General features: G+C 39.2%; 1 protein-coding gene across 1 annotated transcript in view; it reads right to left on the reverse strand.

Annotated features, from left to right (window-relative positions):
* Positions 1-5002: 5002 nt before the first annotated feature.
* The window catches only part of LOC122073708 (suppressor of RPS4-RLD 1), a 56201-nt gene continuing 44227 nt past the window's right edge, over positions 5003-16976 (reverse strand). The window contains exons 16-21 of the mRNA XM_042638333.1: positions 9353-9687; positions 8706-8792; positions 8523-8622; positions 5411-5502; positions 5205-5243; positions 5003-5105 (exon numbers count right to left, since the gene is read on the reverse strand). Coding sequence (XP_042494267.1) covers positions 5003-5105; positions 5205-5243; positions 5411-5502; positions 8523-8622; positions 8706-8792; positions 9353-9687 — 756 coding nt within the window. The remainder of the gene's footprint in view (positions 5106-5204; positions 5244-5410; positions 5503-8522; positions 8623-8705; positions 8793-9352; positions 9688-16976) is intronic.

Genomic DNA, 16976 nt, shown 5'->3' on the forward strand with positions numbered 1-16976 from the left:
TGCAGGCAAAGGTTTCTGATTTCATTTGCCAAGATGAGTGGAATTTTCCCCAGGTGAGCTCTGAATTTTTTCAAAATATCTTTGATCAGGCCAAGGATATCATAATTTCAGATCTGGATGATATTTGTCATTGGGAATTAAATTCATCTGGAGTTTTTACAATAAAATCGGCTTGGGAAAAAGTCAGACGGGAATCGCCAAAGGTGGGGTGGTATTCATTGATTTGGAATTCTCATCTTCAGCCTCGCCAATCGGTGTTTGGATGGAGAATGTTGAAAAATAAGCTCGCTACTGATGATAATGTGAAAAAGAGAGGGGTTCCATTGCCATCTCAGTGCACTCTCTGTGGCATAGCGGAAGAGTCAATAAATCATACCATGTATGAATGCTCTTTTGCAGTTTTCATGTGGCAGAAATTTTGTTGTTGTTTTGGGTTTATGTGGCCTGGATTTGAAGGAGTTGAAAGTTTGATAGCTTGGTGGAAAGATCAGGCCAAGAAGACCATCTTTAAAGGGGTGTGGCTGAAGGGTTTTGTTTTAATCTCTTACTTTACTTGGTTGGAGAGAAATGGAAGAAAATTCGAAGGAATCTCAAAATCAAAAGAGCATTGTTTTGGTCAAGTGAAGAGAGAAATTAGCTGCCAAGAGCTGGTTCATTCAGGGGCAGCCATCTCAATTTCGGATCTTGTCACTGCAAGAAGATTGGGTATTTCAGGAGTGCGGAGAAGGCCTCGGGAAATCTTCAATATTTTCTGGTGCCCTCCTAATCCAGGTTGGATAAAAATCAATTCGGATGGTTGCTCTATTGGTAATCCAGGGAAGTCTGGAGCAGGGGGAATCCTTCGCAATGAAAAGGCAGAGGTAGTGGCAAATTTCAGAAAATTTCTAGGAACTCGCACAAATTTTGAGGCTGAATTTTTAGCGCTTATGATAGGGATTGAATTAGCTAAGCAGCATAATGTGAAACGGCTCTGGATAGAATGTGATTCAGTTGCAGTTGTGACTATTTTTCAGAAGAGGCAAAGTCCATGGATAGCTCGGCAAAGATGGATAAATTGTATTTCTTATTTGGAGGATGTGGAATGGAAAATAACGCATTGCTATAGGGAAGCAAATTCAGTGGCGGATTTTTTTCAAAGTCAGCTGCTCGTTTTGAAGTGTCAGAGCCGATTTCAATTTGGCCAACTCTGGTTCAAATGGAATTAGACATGGATGCATCGGGTCGGCCTAGGTTCAGATTCACCTAGGAATTTCTTCTCTTTCCAGATTTTTGGTTTTTGGTGGAGTTGGGTAGTTGCGTAATTCTGCTGATGGCAATGCCGAAGGTGGAGTTTCTGCTTCTCCCTCTCTTCTTAGTGTGAGTGTTGGGTATTTCTCCCTTCCTCATCTGATGTACTATTTTTTCTTTTTTCTTCTTTTTCTTTTAATATACATGACTTTTTAGCAAAAAAAGGAAATAAAGATCGTGAACTCAGTAATGACGCATGTCAAATCTCAAAAGTAGCACCTAATTAATATTTATTTACACTGAATATATGTTATTTTATTTTATTTTTGGTAGAAAATATACATTACACAGAATATATGCTATTTTTTTTGGATAAAACAATATATGTTACCAAATATTTTTAAAGGTAAAAATATATGGAGGCAGTTTTCCTTCACCCATTGTCAAGGCAGAATCCCTTGATGGAGTATTGGGACAGTTGGGAGTATTATCGACTTCATATTGTAAGGGCACAAGTAGTGATTCTAGTTGAGCGAACTTTTTCTCCAGTATGGTGTGTGAAAAATTTCTCCTGGGGATAGATCTTTTGGTTATAGATACTCTTTATTCTTATCATATAAGATATAAGATAAACATCTAGCCTTCCTCTTATACATATTGAAGAGAAGAGAAATATTCCTAAGCTAGGGAGTCCTTCTCTTTTGGAACTTGCCATCACTTAAGTTCCTTGAGGAAGTAAAGTCATGGCAAGGGCTGAGAAGGAAAGGACAATAGCACTAAGAATTTCCAAACATTGGATCAACCATTCATTTGCTATGAAGTAGTGGAAAAATGGACTAGCATTCGTGTCAATGACATTTAGATTCTTAGCAAAAAAATACTCTTTATACTCAAAAAGGCCTGATAAAATATTAGAAAATTCAGTTTTAAGGAGCAAGGAGCAGGTAAGGTTCGTGCATTGGCAACACCTAATGCCCTTAAACAGGCTTTGCCTCAACATGCCCATCATTGGTGTATGGAAGTGTTCTCTCCCATCCCTATGGACAGGACTTTTGATCAGTTGAAGCCGCTTTCTGGTCTTCGAAAGATATGTTATTTATTTATTTATGATTTGTATTTTGCAACTGATCAGTTCCCTCTCAATGTGCAAGCTTTCATAATTTTAGCGATCTATAATTATTTAGTTGCTTTTGCATGGGTTGTTTCCGACCTTGGCACAAATGGTGTCCAAAAGTGTGCATCAACTATCAAGGGGATGCATGGACATACATAGGAGATTTGAGATTGAAATGAAATTTCATATCTAGTCAATCCTAATCATTCTCTAGACATTCAATGGTCAGATTTACTATGTCATCCATCCACATGATATAAATAAATCTGCTAAATATAAAACTTCTCTAGGTTGTGCAATGGAAAAACTTTTCTTCGATAACAAATCCGTTTATAAAGTTAAGGGAAAAGGTTCTCTAGATATCGGGGAAAAGTATGCTACTGTCTCTGTGTCTCTCTTCTCCTCACATGGAATGACCTCCTTACCCTCCTATGTACAATGTTATTTTGTCACACTCTCTAAGTGCATTCTCCCCATGCCCCTTGCTTGGAGAATTCTTTTCAAAAAATTAACTACCACATTTGGTTAAATTTTAAATAAGTTACTCTACGATAATTGAAAAAATTTCCATCTTACGTGCTCACTAGACCATATATTTATAAAATTTTCTCCAATATACATATTTAGCCTTCGATAAAAAAAAAGAAAAAAAAAAAAAACTTATTAAGTCAAAAGTGGAAAATTCATAGTTGTTGGACCATGGAGGGAATTGACCCAAACCGAGGAACAAATTGGAACTTACAATCGTCAAAATAAGTGGACAAATGTAAGATTATCTATCACAAGTTCCACTACTGCAAGAATAATATCAGATGAGTTTGAGAAGTAAGACCAAAGTTCTTTGCAATATTTGTGCACAATAATCCTTCTATGAAGTTTGACAATGCTTCTAAGATTCCAATTCGCATTGCCATAGCATCACCAAGACGAATACAAGAGGAAGTCGTGGGTTCAGGTTTTGCTAAACAGCTCTGGCTAGAATGAAATCTAATCACAACCGCAAGTCCACATAGATACTTTTCCTCCAGCAACGGTATACGGAGACTTTCTCTATAATAATATCGTAGGGAGAGTAGTCACTTTATTCTTACCATATGAGATACGGAATCCACTCTTATGGAACCTTACATCACTGTACAGTCAATATATGTACTAGTAAAAAAAAAGAGCATGTGCAAATGCACGTGTGGCTGTAGGAGAGAGAGAACTAGACAATCAATGGTTAAATGCTATTCTGAGACAGAGAGAGAGAGAGAGAGAGAGAGAGAGAGAGAGACTATTAAGAGAATGGTATGTCCAAATAGAAGTTGAGGATGTTCCTTCGTAAGTCTAAGATAACATGAGGTTGGTTGTCTTCTTTGGACCTGCAAAAGAGAAACAAAGCCAACATAAGGATAATAGAAAACATGGACCTCATAAAAATTCCACAAACATACTTATTATAGTTATTATATGAACAAACTATGAAGTAGGGATGCTTAACTCCCATGTTGAGACAATTACAGAACAATGTGCATTCCTCCTTCCAATCTGTAACCTATCAGTTTAGCAGTATCATGGTGGTTTACGTGGACTATAGATTCAATATCAAGAAAAAGTAGTAATCTGATTCATGTAACAATGTACCTTGTTTCCAAGATAACCCATCAATTCCCTACCCACACAAGAAACTTTCATATTGCGTACATCATCCCTCAGGTTGCTCCTCACCCATGTCGTGAGAAATATCCCAACCATTAGCTTACTTGCAATAAGGCAGTACCTTGAGTACCCAGATAGTCTCTCCCTATCCTCCATGGATGTGGAACCACCATAGGACATTGGTGAGAACATGGTACCCGGGGGATCCTAGGTGCATTCTCATCATCAGACGAACTCCATATGAAATTGGGATTATAATCACTCGGCCTGACAAAAAATAACCCTATCACAAACACTGAATCGTCGATCCAGCCAAGTTGCGAGGTTGACATGTCATTGTCCATTCTCATGCTACGACTCAAGGACTATAATGACCGATGGTGTAAGAAAGATGAGGCCTTCTGCTTTGTGGAGCCTCCAAAATCTTCATCTAATTCTGCTATTGGATCAGGAATTGGAGAAGGCATGTAGCAACTTCCTAGCACTGCCACTTGTGCCAGGGATATTATTAAGAGTCTTTCGGGTGCGAGCCAGCCACTTCCTGGCAGGGCCATTGTCTTTTGCTCCCAAAACGTTTCCAGCATTCAGGGGAACAATTTCTTGAAATTTGGAGAATGGAATAAAAACAGATTCCATTAATCTTCTTGTATTTGCATAGCTACAAAAGAGAAGAAAATTGTAAAGAAAAATAAAATTGATAATAGGACATACACAAGAATGTAAATATCTGCTGGAGGTGAGGTGTGAAGCCAATCTTTGAGATTCAAGTGACCAGGTGGTGATTTTCCACCCACATTCCATGTCACTACAAAGATCCTGCTCCCCCAGTGCAATAGAAAAACTAAAAAAAAAAAAAAAAAAAAAAAAAAAAAAAAAAAAAAAAAAAAAAAAAAAAAAAAAAAAAAAAAAAAAAAAAAAAAAAAAAAAAAAACAAAAAAACAGAAAAAAACAAAAACAAAAAACAAAAAACAAAAAAAACAAAACAAAAACAAAAAAAACACTTTACTGAAGTTTTGAGCTCTAGTTACTTACTTCCCATGCCATAGCCATCTCTGCATCATAATCATCCCATCTAGAAGGAGTACAAGGTGTTCTAATTGCAAAATCAAATCCTTGTTCATTCCTGTAAGAAACATGTGGAGTTTATATGATATTTTTGTGGAGAAAATGGAAATGATGATGATTACAGAACAAACAGAAATAACAACAATTAGAACAGTACATCTTTTGTAGGGTGATCCTTGTCCCTTCAAGGAGTTTCCTGCAATGCATAGCCATCAGAAATTATGATGACACCAAGAAATATCAGCTCTCTTAGACATGCCATACTTTTTAATTCTGCTAGAGAACTAATGTAGGCTTCCTATATAACAGTTTGCATGATAAAGGAAGCAAGAAAAACCAATTTAACTCAAGGGAGATTATTACCCCTCAAATGCTGTGCTCTCACACCGAGTAGCTAACCAGAAGTCCTCACCAATGACGTCGTAAAGATCAGAACAGGATTCAGCCTGCATTATCTGAATTTTGTATATGCTAAGTTATGCATTAAGCAGTAAAAGTATGAACCCAAATTAGCGAGCACAACAACTAGCAAGAGCAAAAATCTGATCTGATAAATCGGTGACATGTTGCATCAGTAGAAATTAAATATCACATTTTCTATAAAAGAGGAAGATATGGATGAAGCAGGGCCATCTCACTTATGTGAATGGCCTCGTATCAACTTTCACAGGCATTATTCAGTTTCAACCATAATAACTTTGAGACCCCCTAATGATTTATTGTGGGACATTCTCCCCAACCCAACACGTTCATCAAGTTGTTAAGGTGCTAAATCATGGGTTGACTGGTGTAACTGTTGAAGTCAAACCATTGCAACTGTTTGACCTTGACAACCAATGAATAGCTTCGTTTGGAAAGGTAAACTGGGAACTGACTGAATGCAGAAATCCCTGGGTGTTGGTCATGCAGTCAACTGGAGAAGTCAAATGGGCTTCAGAACATTGCTCCCCTCCATTCAATAGACTTTCAAAACCACCCAAGGTTTTAAATCAGGTGCAAAAGTTCTAACCAGACATACCAACTCAGGTTTTGGCTAACTTAAAAGGGCTATAAGTGGAGGTGACTCGGGTCATCAGGTGTGACTGAAGAATTCAAGTCACTTTATCCACTAATCTCCCAGCAGCCAATATTCTAATGACCAGAAAACCAGACTGGACCCAGAGCTCCATCTGCTTCCAGATTTCAAAGAGCTTCCTTTATTTAATCCAGTGTTGGAAGGCCTTGCTACTCTAGTTTTTGGTATATGCATTCCAAGAGTGTCCAAATGCCTTGAATCACACTACCGGTTGTCCCACCAGGCAGGAGGAGATGTATCGCCTTATGTCCAATCCCATAGTATTTGGATTCATAATACCAAAACCTCTATATTTGAACAATTGTGCATGGGCTCATATGAATAACATTTGCCCGAGTAGGCAATATCTCAATAGTTATTTTTCCATCCACAAACTCTTGCCTTGAGACTTTCCGGTACAAACGAAGATGCGGGAAATTTAATAAAAATTATCGCACCCTTACCCTCAAGGGAGGGCCATGATCTTCACTTTGTCTCACCTTCTCTGGTTGGAGACTCCAAAGTTACCCTCTGTCTGACTAGCTTGTTGGAATCTACAACAGAAAACAACTCAGCCTTATCCCAACTTAAATGGGGTCGGCTACATGGATCCATGCAAAGACCAAATAGGAAAAGTGAAAGTAAAAGGAAAATACCACAGCACCTGCAAGTCAGAAAAATCTGAGATATCTAAATGGAAAAATTGTTTGGCTGGCCACTTCATCGGCAATAGACCTACTTTCAATATTGTTAAATTGTCTCTGAGCAAACAATGCAGACATTGGACTCTTACCTCCCCAACAATGGCTTTTTCATTTTTCAAATTCCCTGAAGAACATGACAATATAAGGGCCTTAGAAGGTGGCCCTTGGAAAGTGGGAAAAACCCGATCTTCTTTAGACAATGGGATCAATATCTACTTTTCAACAAGGTGGACCTCACCTCCATACCTCTCAGGTCGCTCTGCCAAGACCTTCCCCCCTCCATTTTTGGTGTGAATCGGGCCTTATTATCATAGGTTCTGTTCTTAGCAATCCCCTCTTCTTTGATGAGGGAAACAATAGAATGGATAGCCTAGCCTTTGTGAGGATCTGTGTTGAAGTATCGTCTGATGCACTCCCCTCCCCACCCAAAAAAAATAAAAGAAAAAGAAAATCAGTTACTGTTGTGAATGATGAAGGCTTCTCCTTCCAATAAGAGGTTCACTATGAGTAGCCCCCTCCTGGGTGTCTCATTTGCAAGGTTTTCGACCATCAAACAAAGGTTTGTGCTCCAAAGATCCCAAACCCTACAACTGAGATCGATACCTCCTATTAGCTTGAAGGTACCGCTGGCTCCTCCATCCTAGGTACTATTTTATACCCTCCGCCCCCTTTCATTCCTGCAACCCTACCTATGGCTAGAGAAGAAGCAGGCACCATAAGAGTCGCCGGAATGACATGCCTACCTCGGACTATCGTCGAAGTCAAGAAGCTCGAAACCCCAACGGACCTTCGGTCCCTCTTGTTGCTACCGCTGGTTGCAATTCCTTCTATGTCATGCAGAGCTCTGTCAACTACAACGATGTTGCCTGTCCCTCTGACCATCGCTTTGAGGCAATAGTTACTTCTTCAGTCGGAAACCTCCCTCCCCATGGTTGATCGAGTGGTCTTCCTCATACGTCTGTCTCTTCTGCAAACCCCCTGCAAGTTCATTCCTCCATCCAACATTCTGCACCTCCTCTACCTCACAGAGACTGACTCCCTCTTTCAAATATGTTCTCGACCTTTCTATCCCCTCTTCTCAATTGTCTCATCGGGCTCCTGAGGTGGGCCCCTCCACTTCCCCCCATCATTTGCAACCCCTCTCCTCTATCATAGTGGGCCCAACCCCCCCTCCTCGCTCTGCTCCCTCCACGCTGCCCCTTCTGTTAGAGAAAGGGAAAACGAGCTTTGGGTCCCCCCCCCTTTGCCTCTCTTGTGCCTAGGAAGGGCCCCCTGCTACCTTATCCCCTCCCTCCTCCACCTATTGTTCCCACCAACATCCCAATTGGGCCAGCCATTTTGCCCGAAGCACCTAACCATCTCCTCAGCCCATCGGCCCATTTCTCCCATCTTGAATCTTCTAGCCCATCTATCTTGGCCCGTCCATGTTTGGCCCCTATTTCCACCTCCGGGTTGGTCCCTATGTTGGTTTCCCCAGCGCCCCAGATCAAGGTATGGCACCACCACATGTTAGTGTCACATTCATCGACTTTCTTATTTTATTTTATTTTATTTTTTCTTTTTTGGGTAGGGTGGGGTGCATGTGTGTGGGTGGTGGTGTGTAATGATATACATTGTTGTAGCGTTTACTAAACAGCTTGAGCATTTAAGCTAAGCGATTCTAGAAGTAGAAAATTAAAAAGCCAATACATACAAATGGAAATTGACTGAAAGTCACCTTTTCTAACCTCCCATCTTTTGCTAGATTGACAACATCATCAGTCTTGTTGTTTACATACATGGTTTCCTTGATGACTGTTTTTGCAACGGTCATTGTTCTGCAGCCATTACCAAATAATAAAGGATCTTTTCACAAGACTTTCAGCAATTGTTATAAGCTGAAGAGAGAAAAGGATTATACCTTTGATAATTTGGAAAGTAACGGACGACTTTTGCTTGCCCAAGAACCATTGGAGTGTGAGACCCAAATCCCGTATTGAACTCTTCACTGGTTTGCAGAAAGAAACACCACAACATTATAAGAAAATAAATTCCCAAGAAGTGATAACATCAAGAGTTAAAGAGTTTCAAATTCTTAAGGATAGATAAGGGAGAAAAAGTACCAAGATTAAAACTCGAATTTCAATGCAGTACCTTATAAAATGGCCATTAGTAGCCAGATTGTTTCTAATAAAAGAAATAGAAATAGGAAGAAAGCTTAAGCCTGGGGCATTATTATAACATGTAGGTACAAAGACCACATCCTTTGGAAAATATAATCTAAATTTCAGGGTACAAATACTTTATGGTACTAATGGAGAGGTGTTGGATCAAATCAAAGGCCAATAAAACATCATGACAGAAAAAAAAACAAAAAACAAAAAAAAAACAAAAAAAAACAAAAAAAACAAAAAAAAAAAAAAAAAAAAAAAAAACAAAAACAAAAACAAAACAAAACAAAACTGTCTAGATTACCACACAGAAAAACTGCAAGACCAAGTGACAACATAATGACAAAACACCAGAAAATCAAGTATACAAGCAGAAACAACAAGACTGAAAGATTACCTTAGCTTGTTAACCCACACAACTGGATCACAAGGTTCTGATATCTGCCTCCATTTAACAGCCAATGAATAAATATCTTGCCATGACATCATAGAACGGCTCAAACCTCTGTCCTCATTAATACCAGATGAAGTTGAAGTTTCTGAAGAACTACTGGTACTACAACCAACACCCCCTCTGTTCTGGCTTAGCACATAGGTCTTTTCCTTTTTCCTAACTGTTTTGCCAATTTTTGCTGCCCTCTTACTTGAATGTTTCCATTCTGCTTGCAGAGAACGCCAAGCCTTTGAGACCTTCTGGGCAATTTCAATAGCAGCTAATCCCGCCATACGATGCTGGAAAACATTCTAAATCATAAGTTTCAAAGATACGGACAGATGCAAATACTAAAGCAGTAGAAATGATAATAACTGCAAACATGAATAAAGAATATCATGGGCAACTTCTTGGTGAAACTAGCTGAATATTTGTTACTTGTTGCAGTAGAGTGGACAGAAGAAACGCATAAAAGAAGAGCACTCCTTCCTCCCCAAAAGAAGAAACATAAAGAACTTTTATAATTCAACTTAGCGAACCAGAATCAACACCAATATATTGAATAGTTTTATGTAGCATGGAGGTAAACTAAGTAGGAATGTACACACAGTGATGATTGGTCCATTTATACACTTCGTAATTGTTGGCCCATTGCTTTGAAAGGCAAGCCTTGGAGAATGCCACAGGGTGGGATATTCAAAAAGGCCCCAATGAAATTCCTAAGAACTTTCAAGCAGCTAGTCAGCAATTGAGTGTTTTGGGTTTAGTGTTTTTGGTTTGGGATTTAAGGTTTAGAGTTTAGCTATTAGGGTTTAGGGTTTAGGGTTTAGGGTTTGGGGTTTGGGGTTTGGGGTTTGGGGCTTAGGGCTTATGGTTTTGGGTTCAGGGTTCAGGGTTCAGGGTTCAGGGTTCAGGGTTCAGGATTTTAGGTTTAGGGTTTTGGATTTAGGGTTTAGGGTTTAGAGTTTTTGGGTTTAGGGTTTAGGTTTTTGGGTGTAAAATTTAGGTTTAAGGTTTTAGGGATTAGGGTTTAGGGTTTAGGGTTTAGGGTTTATGGTTTAGGCTTTAGTGTATAAGGTTTAGGGTTTATGGTTTAGGCTTTAGTGTATAAGGTTTAGGGTTTATGATTTAGGGTTTATGGTTTATGGTTTTGGGTTTTGAGGTTTACGCTTTAGGTATTTTTTTTTTAGGGTTTAGGCTTTTGGGTTAATGGTTTTGGGTTTTAAGGTTTAGGGTTTGGGGTGTAGGGATTAGAGTTGAGGCTTTAGGGTTTAGGGTTTCAGGTTAAGGTTTATGTTTGCTGGTTTAGTGTTTAGGGTTAAGGTATAGTTCTTTAGGGTTTGGGGTTTAGGGTTTAAGATTTGCTGTTTAATGTTTAGGTATTAGGGTTTAGGGTTTTAGGATTTAGGGTTTAGGGTTTTGTGTTTTGGGTTTAAACTTTAGTGTTTAGGGTTTAGGTTAGGATTTAGGGTGTAGGGTTTGTGGTTTACAGTTTAGGTTTGAAGATAATGGTTTAGCATTTAGGTTTTAGGGTTTAGGGTTTAGGGTTTTGGGTCTAGGGTTATAGGTTTTGGGTTTAGTGTTAAGGGTTTAAGGTTTAGGGTTTAGTGTTTAGAGTTTAGGGTTTAGTGGTTAGGGTTTTGGGTTTAGGGTTTAGGGTTTAGGGTTTACGGTTTAGCGTTTAGGGTTTGGGGTTTAGGGTTTAAGGTTTTTTTGTTTAGAGTTTAGGGTTTAGGATTGAGGGTTTAGGGTTTAAGGTTTAGGGTTTTGCGATTTAGGGTATAGAATGTTGGGTTATGGTTTAGGTTTTAAGGTTTAGGGTTCAGGGTTTAAGGTGTACGGTTTAGTGTTTATGGTTTTGGGTCTACGATTTAGGGTTTAGGGTCTAGGGTTTTGGGTTTTGGGTTTTGGGTTTTGGGTTTGGGGTTTGGGGTTTAGGGTTTAGTGTTTGCGATTTTTTGTCTACGATTTAGGGTTTAGGGTTTAATGTTTACGATTTTTGGGTCCACAATTTAGGGTTTAGGGTTTAAGGTTTAGGTTTTGGGATGTAAGGTTCGGGTTTAGCGTTTAGGGTTTAGGGTTTTGGGTACAGCTTAGGGATTAGGGTTTAGGTTTAAGGAATGGGGTGTAGGGTTTAGGTCTTACGTTTTAGAGTATCGGGTTTATGGTTTATGGTTGAGGGTTTAATGTTTTAGGTTTAGGGTATAGCGATTAGGGTTTAGGGATTAGAGTTTAGGGTTTGGGGTTTCATGTTTGGGGTTTAGGCTTTATGGTTTTCTGTTTAGGCTTTATGAATTTGGTTTAACGATTTAGGGTTTTGGGTTTTGGGTTTTGGGTTTTGCGTTTTGCATTTTGGTTTTAGGTCTTTGGGAAATCAAAGATTTAAAAATATTATTCAAGTAATGGATTGATGACCTTAATTTAACAATCAATATTTTTTATTATTTTTTTCATAACCAACCCACAAGGTTAACCATTCAATGCACAAGAACACGTCATTTTATTTCCTTCCTCACCCCCCCCCCAAAAAAAGAAGGTTCTGATAATTTTTCTTAATATATATATATATATAGATTATTGATTGATGAATTTATCAGAACAAATTGATAAAAGAGAAATAGGTATGATGCGGGATCCGATAGACTAGCAAAGGTATCTTCAATTTTGAGGGATGGTCTTTGGCTTCTAGTCCTTAGAAATTCTAATTCTCTTATTGAGGTCTGGGATAAGCTTCCAACTGAGGGTGAAACAGGGCCGGGTTGTGCCGGGTTTCTCAAAACCCTAACCCAACCCTAGGTCCCAAAACTCAACCCAACCCTAACCCAACCCTATCGGGTTCATGCTCAGGCTAATGCAGGAGTAGATTACAAGTAACTAACTCCGCAGTTTATAACCCCAAACAATACAAATAGGAGGAAGAAACAAAGAAATAATACCATCAAATAAACCCTCAAGGATACAATACCCATATAGGAGCAAAACCAACCCAAAACCCAACAGGAGAGAGAAAGGTGTGGCCAGGTTTGTGGGAGTCCGATTGAGCTGCACTTTTGGGTGTAGATCCCTAGGGAGGGTACAAAAACCCCCAAAGCTGAGAGGATTCTGACAGTTGGTTGTAAAGTTACAAGCTTTCTTGATTTTCTGACCTAGGAGAGAAAATTGAGAAGAACCTTCAAGAACAGCAGCTGAATGCTTCCAACAGTGACTAGGTAAGGATCGTGGGACCCTTATGAGGCCTGGAATACCCTGATTGAAGACCTGGCTAAACAGAGTACAGAAGAGAGAGAGAGAGGAGATCGATCTCTCTCTATTCCCACTAGGATTGCTGATCGGTTCTAATTTCTGCAGACTTTTATCATAATCTGAATTATACCTCTTGAATGTTATAGCAAATAAAATAAAAAAAGAAAAATAAAACGGATGGGGGGTTGAGAAGGGTGAAAGAGAATAAAGGAAGTGGCTATCTCAGCCTGGGCTTCTCACCCACAGCTATCTCAGCTGCTCTAAGCGTTTAGTTGCAAACTTTATTTCATAAATGCAAACTTTCTTTTATTCAAATCTATCCAATAATGGTACATATGCCTCTCTATTTATAGAGGGAAAGTTTACAATCATACTAATAATAGGAGCTAGTTTCCCAATAGGACTAGACACTCCTACTACAACTAGGAATTCAAAATAGGACTAAGACTTGACTTTATGACTCCAACATGGAGTAAGACTAACTAATAGTCCATATAGGACTTTACAACCAACTAATAGCCTAATAGGCCTTTATTAAATTAAATAGCAACTAATTAAACTAATGAATAAAATCCCGTTTTCCTACCTTCTACCCATATTTTAGGCCTATTAAAGTGGTCCATTTCAAAAAAAACCCATGGGATCAAAGGCCCAACACATACATAACACAACCCAAGGCTTATTTGCAATAAAATAAGCCCAAGTGACTTATCTACATCAACTCACCCTCTCTTAGAAAAAATTCGTCCTCGAATTTTGTAAAGTGTGAGGGTGATTATATCATGGTGCACGTCCCTCTTCAAGCCATAGAAAAATTCAGGTAGCTCTTTGATAATAAAGATGTAGTCTAGAATGTGAGGAGCTCGATCTTCAAGATACTTTAATGGGATGACGAATTCCACATGCTCAACTTCAACATCTTTGGATGTATCCATAGGGTCATCTACATATGCACCTTTGATCTCTTCTAACTTCAATGCAACATAAAGCTCTTTTGGTTCATTTATCTGGTGGTTCCCAACCGGTTCCATTGATGGTTCAAACACAACTTCATTCTTGAACTCCTTAGGATCTTCCTCTTGGTTGTTCACAATCATCACAGTTGTTGTAGTGTCAGTCTCAACTTCATTGACCATTGTGGCAACCTTGTTGCTTTCGACTTCTCCCACATGAGTCTCGTTGATGGGAACATCAATGACTAGTTTTTCCTCAACAATAGGAATGGCTGAAAAAATTTTAACACTAACCTCAACTTTTGACTCTAGTTCACTGGTCAGAGGTGTCTTCTCTTGTTGCTCTTTTGCAATAGAGGCCGATGATTCCTTCATGCTATTGTCAAGTGTGGGTGGCTTTTGGACATCTGGTGGAAGGAAGTACATGTTTCGTTCATGCTCAGATAGGTACATGCCTGCCAACTCATACTGCATCTTGTCCCACGTTCTCGGTTTACATTCTTGAGCTTGAAGTTGCCTTTCACAGACTCTCCATTGCATTCGTACACAATCATTCATCTGGGAACATGCATATTGGCGTTTTTGTGTCTCTGTTAAGTTGTAGTTGTCAAAGTACATGTCCAATTCACGCATCCATTTAAGGAATTCCTCATAAAAATAATGTGGGTGATCATTAGATTGGGCAGCAGTAGATGTATTATGAAGGGAATCCTGTGGAGGGAAGAGCCTTCTTTGAAAATATACAGGGAGGTATTGTGTCACTAACTGGTATTTCATCTCTTCCCAAGTCCTAGGCTCATGTCCTCAAACTCGGAGTCGCTTTTCATGGACTCTCCACCAATCTCTAGCATGGCCAATCAACCGGAAGCAAACAACTTGAAGCTTTTGTGTCTCTGTCAAGTTATAGTAGTCAAAATATTCCTCCAAAGAATCTAACCAATCAAGGATGTAGAATGTATCCCTTTGTCCAACAAAGTAACGAACTGATGGAACCATCTTCGGTTAGGCCTTGATAGATTGTTTGGAGCTTTCTTCAACCGTAGCTCTGATACCACTTAATGCAAGAGTAGATTACAAGTAACTAACTCCACAGTTTATAACCCTAAATAATACAAATAGGAGAAAGAAACAAAGAAATAATACCATCAAATAAACCCTCAAGGATACAATACCCATATAGGAGCAAAATCAGCCCAAAACCCAACCCGATAGGAGAGAGAAAGGTACAGCCAAGTTTGTGGGAGTCCGATTGAGCTGCACTTTTGGGTGTACATAGTCCCAAAGGAGGGTACAGAAACCCCCAAAGTTGAGAGGATTTTGACAGCTGGTTGTGAAGTTACAAGCTTTCTTGATTTTCTGACCTAGGAGAGAAAACTGAGAACCTTCAAGAACAACAGCTAAATGCTTCCAACAGTGACTAGGTAAGGATCGTGGGACCCTTATGAGGCCTGGAATACCCTGATTGAAGACCTGGCTGAATAGAGTACAGAAGAGAGAAAGAGGAGATCGATCTCTCTATTCCCACTAGGATTGCTGATCGGTTCTAATTTCTACAAACTTTTATCAGAATATGAATTATACCTCTTGAATGTTACAGCAAATAAAATAAAAAAAAGAAGAATAAAACGGATGGGGTGTTGAGAAGGGTGAAAGAGAATAAAGGAAGTGGTTATCTCAGCCTGGGCTTCTCACCCATAGCTATCTCAGCTGCTCTAAGCATTTAGTTGCAAACTTTATTTCATAAATGCAAACTTTCTTTCATTCAAATCTGTCCAATAATGGTACATATGCCTCTCTATTTATAGAGGGGAAGTTTACAATCATACTAATACTATGAGCTAGTTTCCCAATAGGACTAGACACTCCTACTACAACTAGGAATTCAAAATAGGACTAAGACTTGACTTTATGACTCCAACATGGAGTAGGACTAACTAACCAATAGTCCATATAGGACTTTACAACCAACTAATAGCCTAATAGGCCTTTATTAAATTAAATAGCAACTAATTAAACTAATGAATAAAATCCCGTTTTCCTACCTTCTACCCATATTTTAGGCCCATTAAAGTGACCAATTTCAAAGAAAACCCATGGGATCAAAGGCCCAACATATACATAACACAACCCAAGGCTTATTTGCAATATAATAAGTCCAAGTGACTTATCTACATCACAGGCCCAACCCTACAAGGCTCAGGGTTGGGCCGGGTTGGGTTGGGTTGGGTTGACCCTAGCTGATCTTCTTAGTGGAATCACATTCCGATACGTATGATTCAATTCTGATTTCAACTCCAATTCCAATTCCAATTCCAATTCTTCAAACCATTCCGCTACCTACAAACTCTGAAAAACATTGACCGTAACGGACCCTCCACCCCCTAAATTCCTCAAAAGTGTTGGCATGTGCTAAGAGTTTAAAGAGAAAGGGTACCTTCTACTAATGAAGTTCTCTTGTCGGTTTTTCAAAAGCTTAGGAAAGCTTCCTTGTCCTGTTTTAGTTACTTTCTTCATTCATTCAACAAGATGCAATGACATTATGGGCTGAGTTAAATCTTGACCACAATGGAAGTCCATGTGGGCCAAGCCCAACCCAAAATATTAGGCAGGTAGAGTTGTTTCCTGTCAATATGTGCAATGTTCCAGTTTAAAAAATAAAAAATAAAAAATAAAAAATAAAAAAAAATAAAAAACATTTTCCGTTCTTAATTTCAATAATTCCATTTACTACAATAGAGAACTCAAAAGTGAATGCAAATTCCAATGTAAGAGAGAAACAAGACTTGTTCTTCAAAGATGGGTTTTTCCTTTGGCTTTGTGCTCTCTCTTTTGGCTATACTCAATGACAACAAAAAGAAACTCCCTTGGCTGAGAGAGACACCTGCATTCTACAAAGCACAATAATAATCAGGGTTAGACCCAGGGTGGGTTAGGGTCGGGCTGGGTTTTCTATGCCTCAACCCAGGCCCGGCCCAGCCCAGGCCCAACCCCAACCCCACACTGGGTTAGGTCAGGTTGGGCCGGGTTGACCCTCATAGCCGGGTTAGATAGGGTTCAGGCTCAAGGTGGGTTCGAATCGTCAAGGTTAGACTTACACCCCTACTTTAGACTGTTAGTATGAGATCTAGAAGTAGTGGGGATGTTGTCCAGTTGGTTGCTAATTCATCCAAAACATTCTCCTCTTCTTCTGTTTGGAATTTGGTGAGATCTAAAGCTCCTTCTATTCACTGGTTTAGGTTGGTTTGGTTTAGATCTTCCATTCCAAGACATTGCGTTATTGTTTGGAGAGCTTTAACTAATTCTCTTTCAACCTAGGAGTTTCTTTCCCAAAGAAATCTTTCTATCCCTAACTGTTGCCTTTGTTGGAATTCTATTGAAAGTGTTGACCATTT

The sequence above is a fragment of the Macadamia integrifolia genome, chromosome 3 (assembly GCF_013358625.1).
Source record: "Macadamia integrifolia cultivar HAES 741 chromosome 3, SCU_Mint_v3, whole genome shotgun sequence".
Taxonomy (NCBI): Eukaryota; Viridiplantae; Streptophyta; class Magnoliopsida; order Proteales; family Proteaceae; genus Macadamia; species Macadamia integrifolia.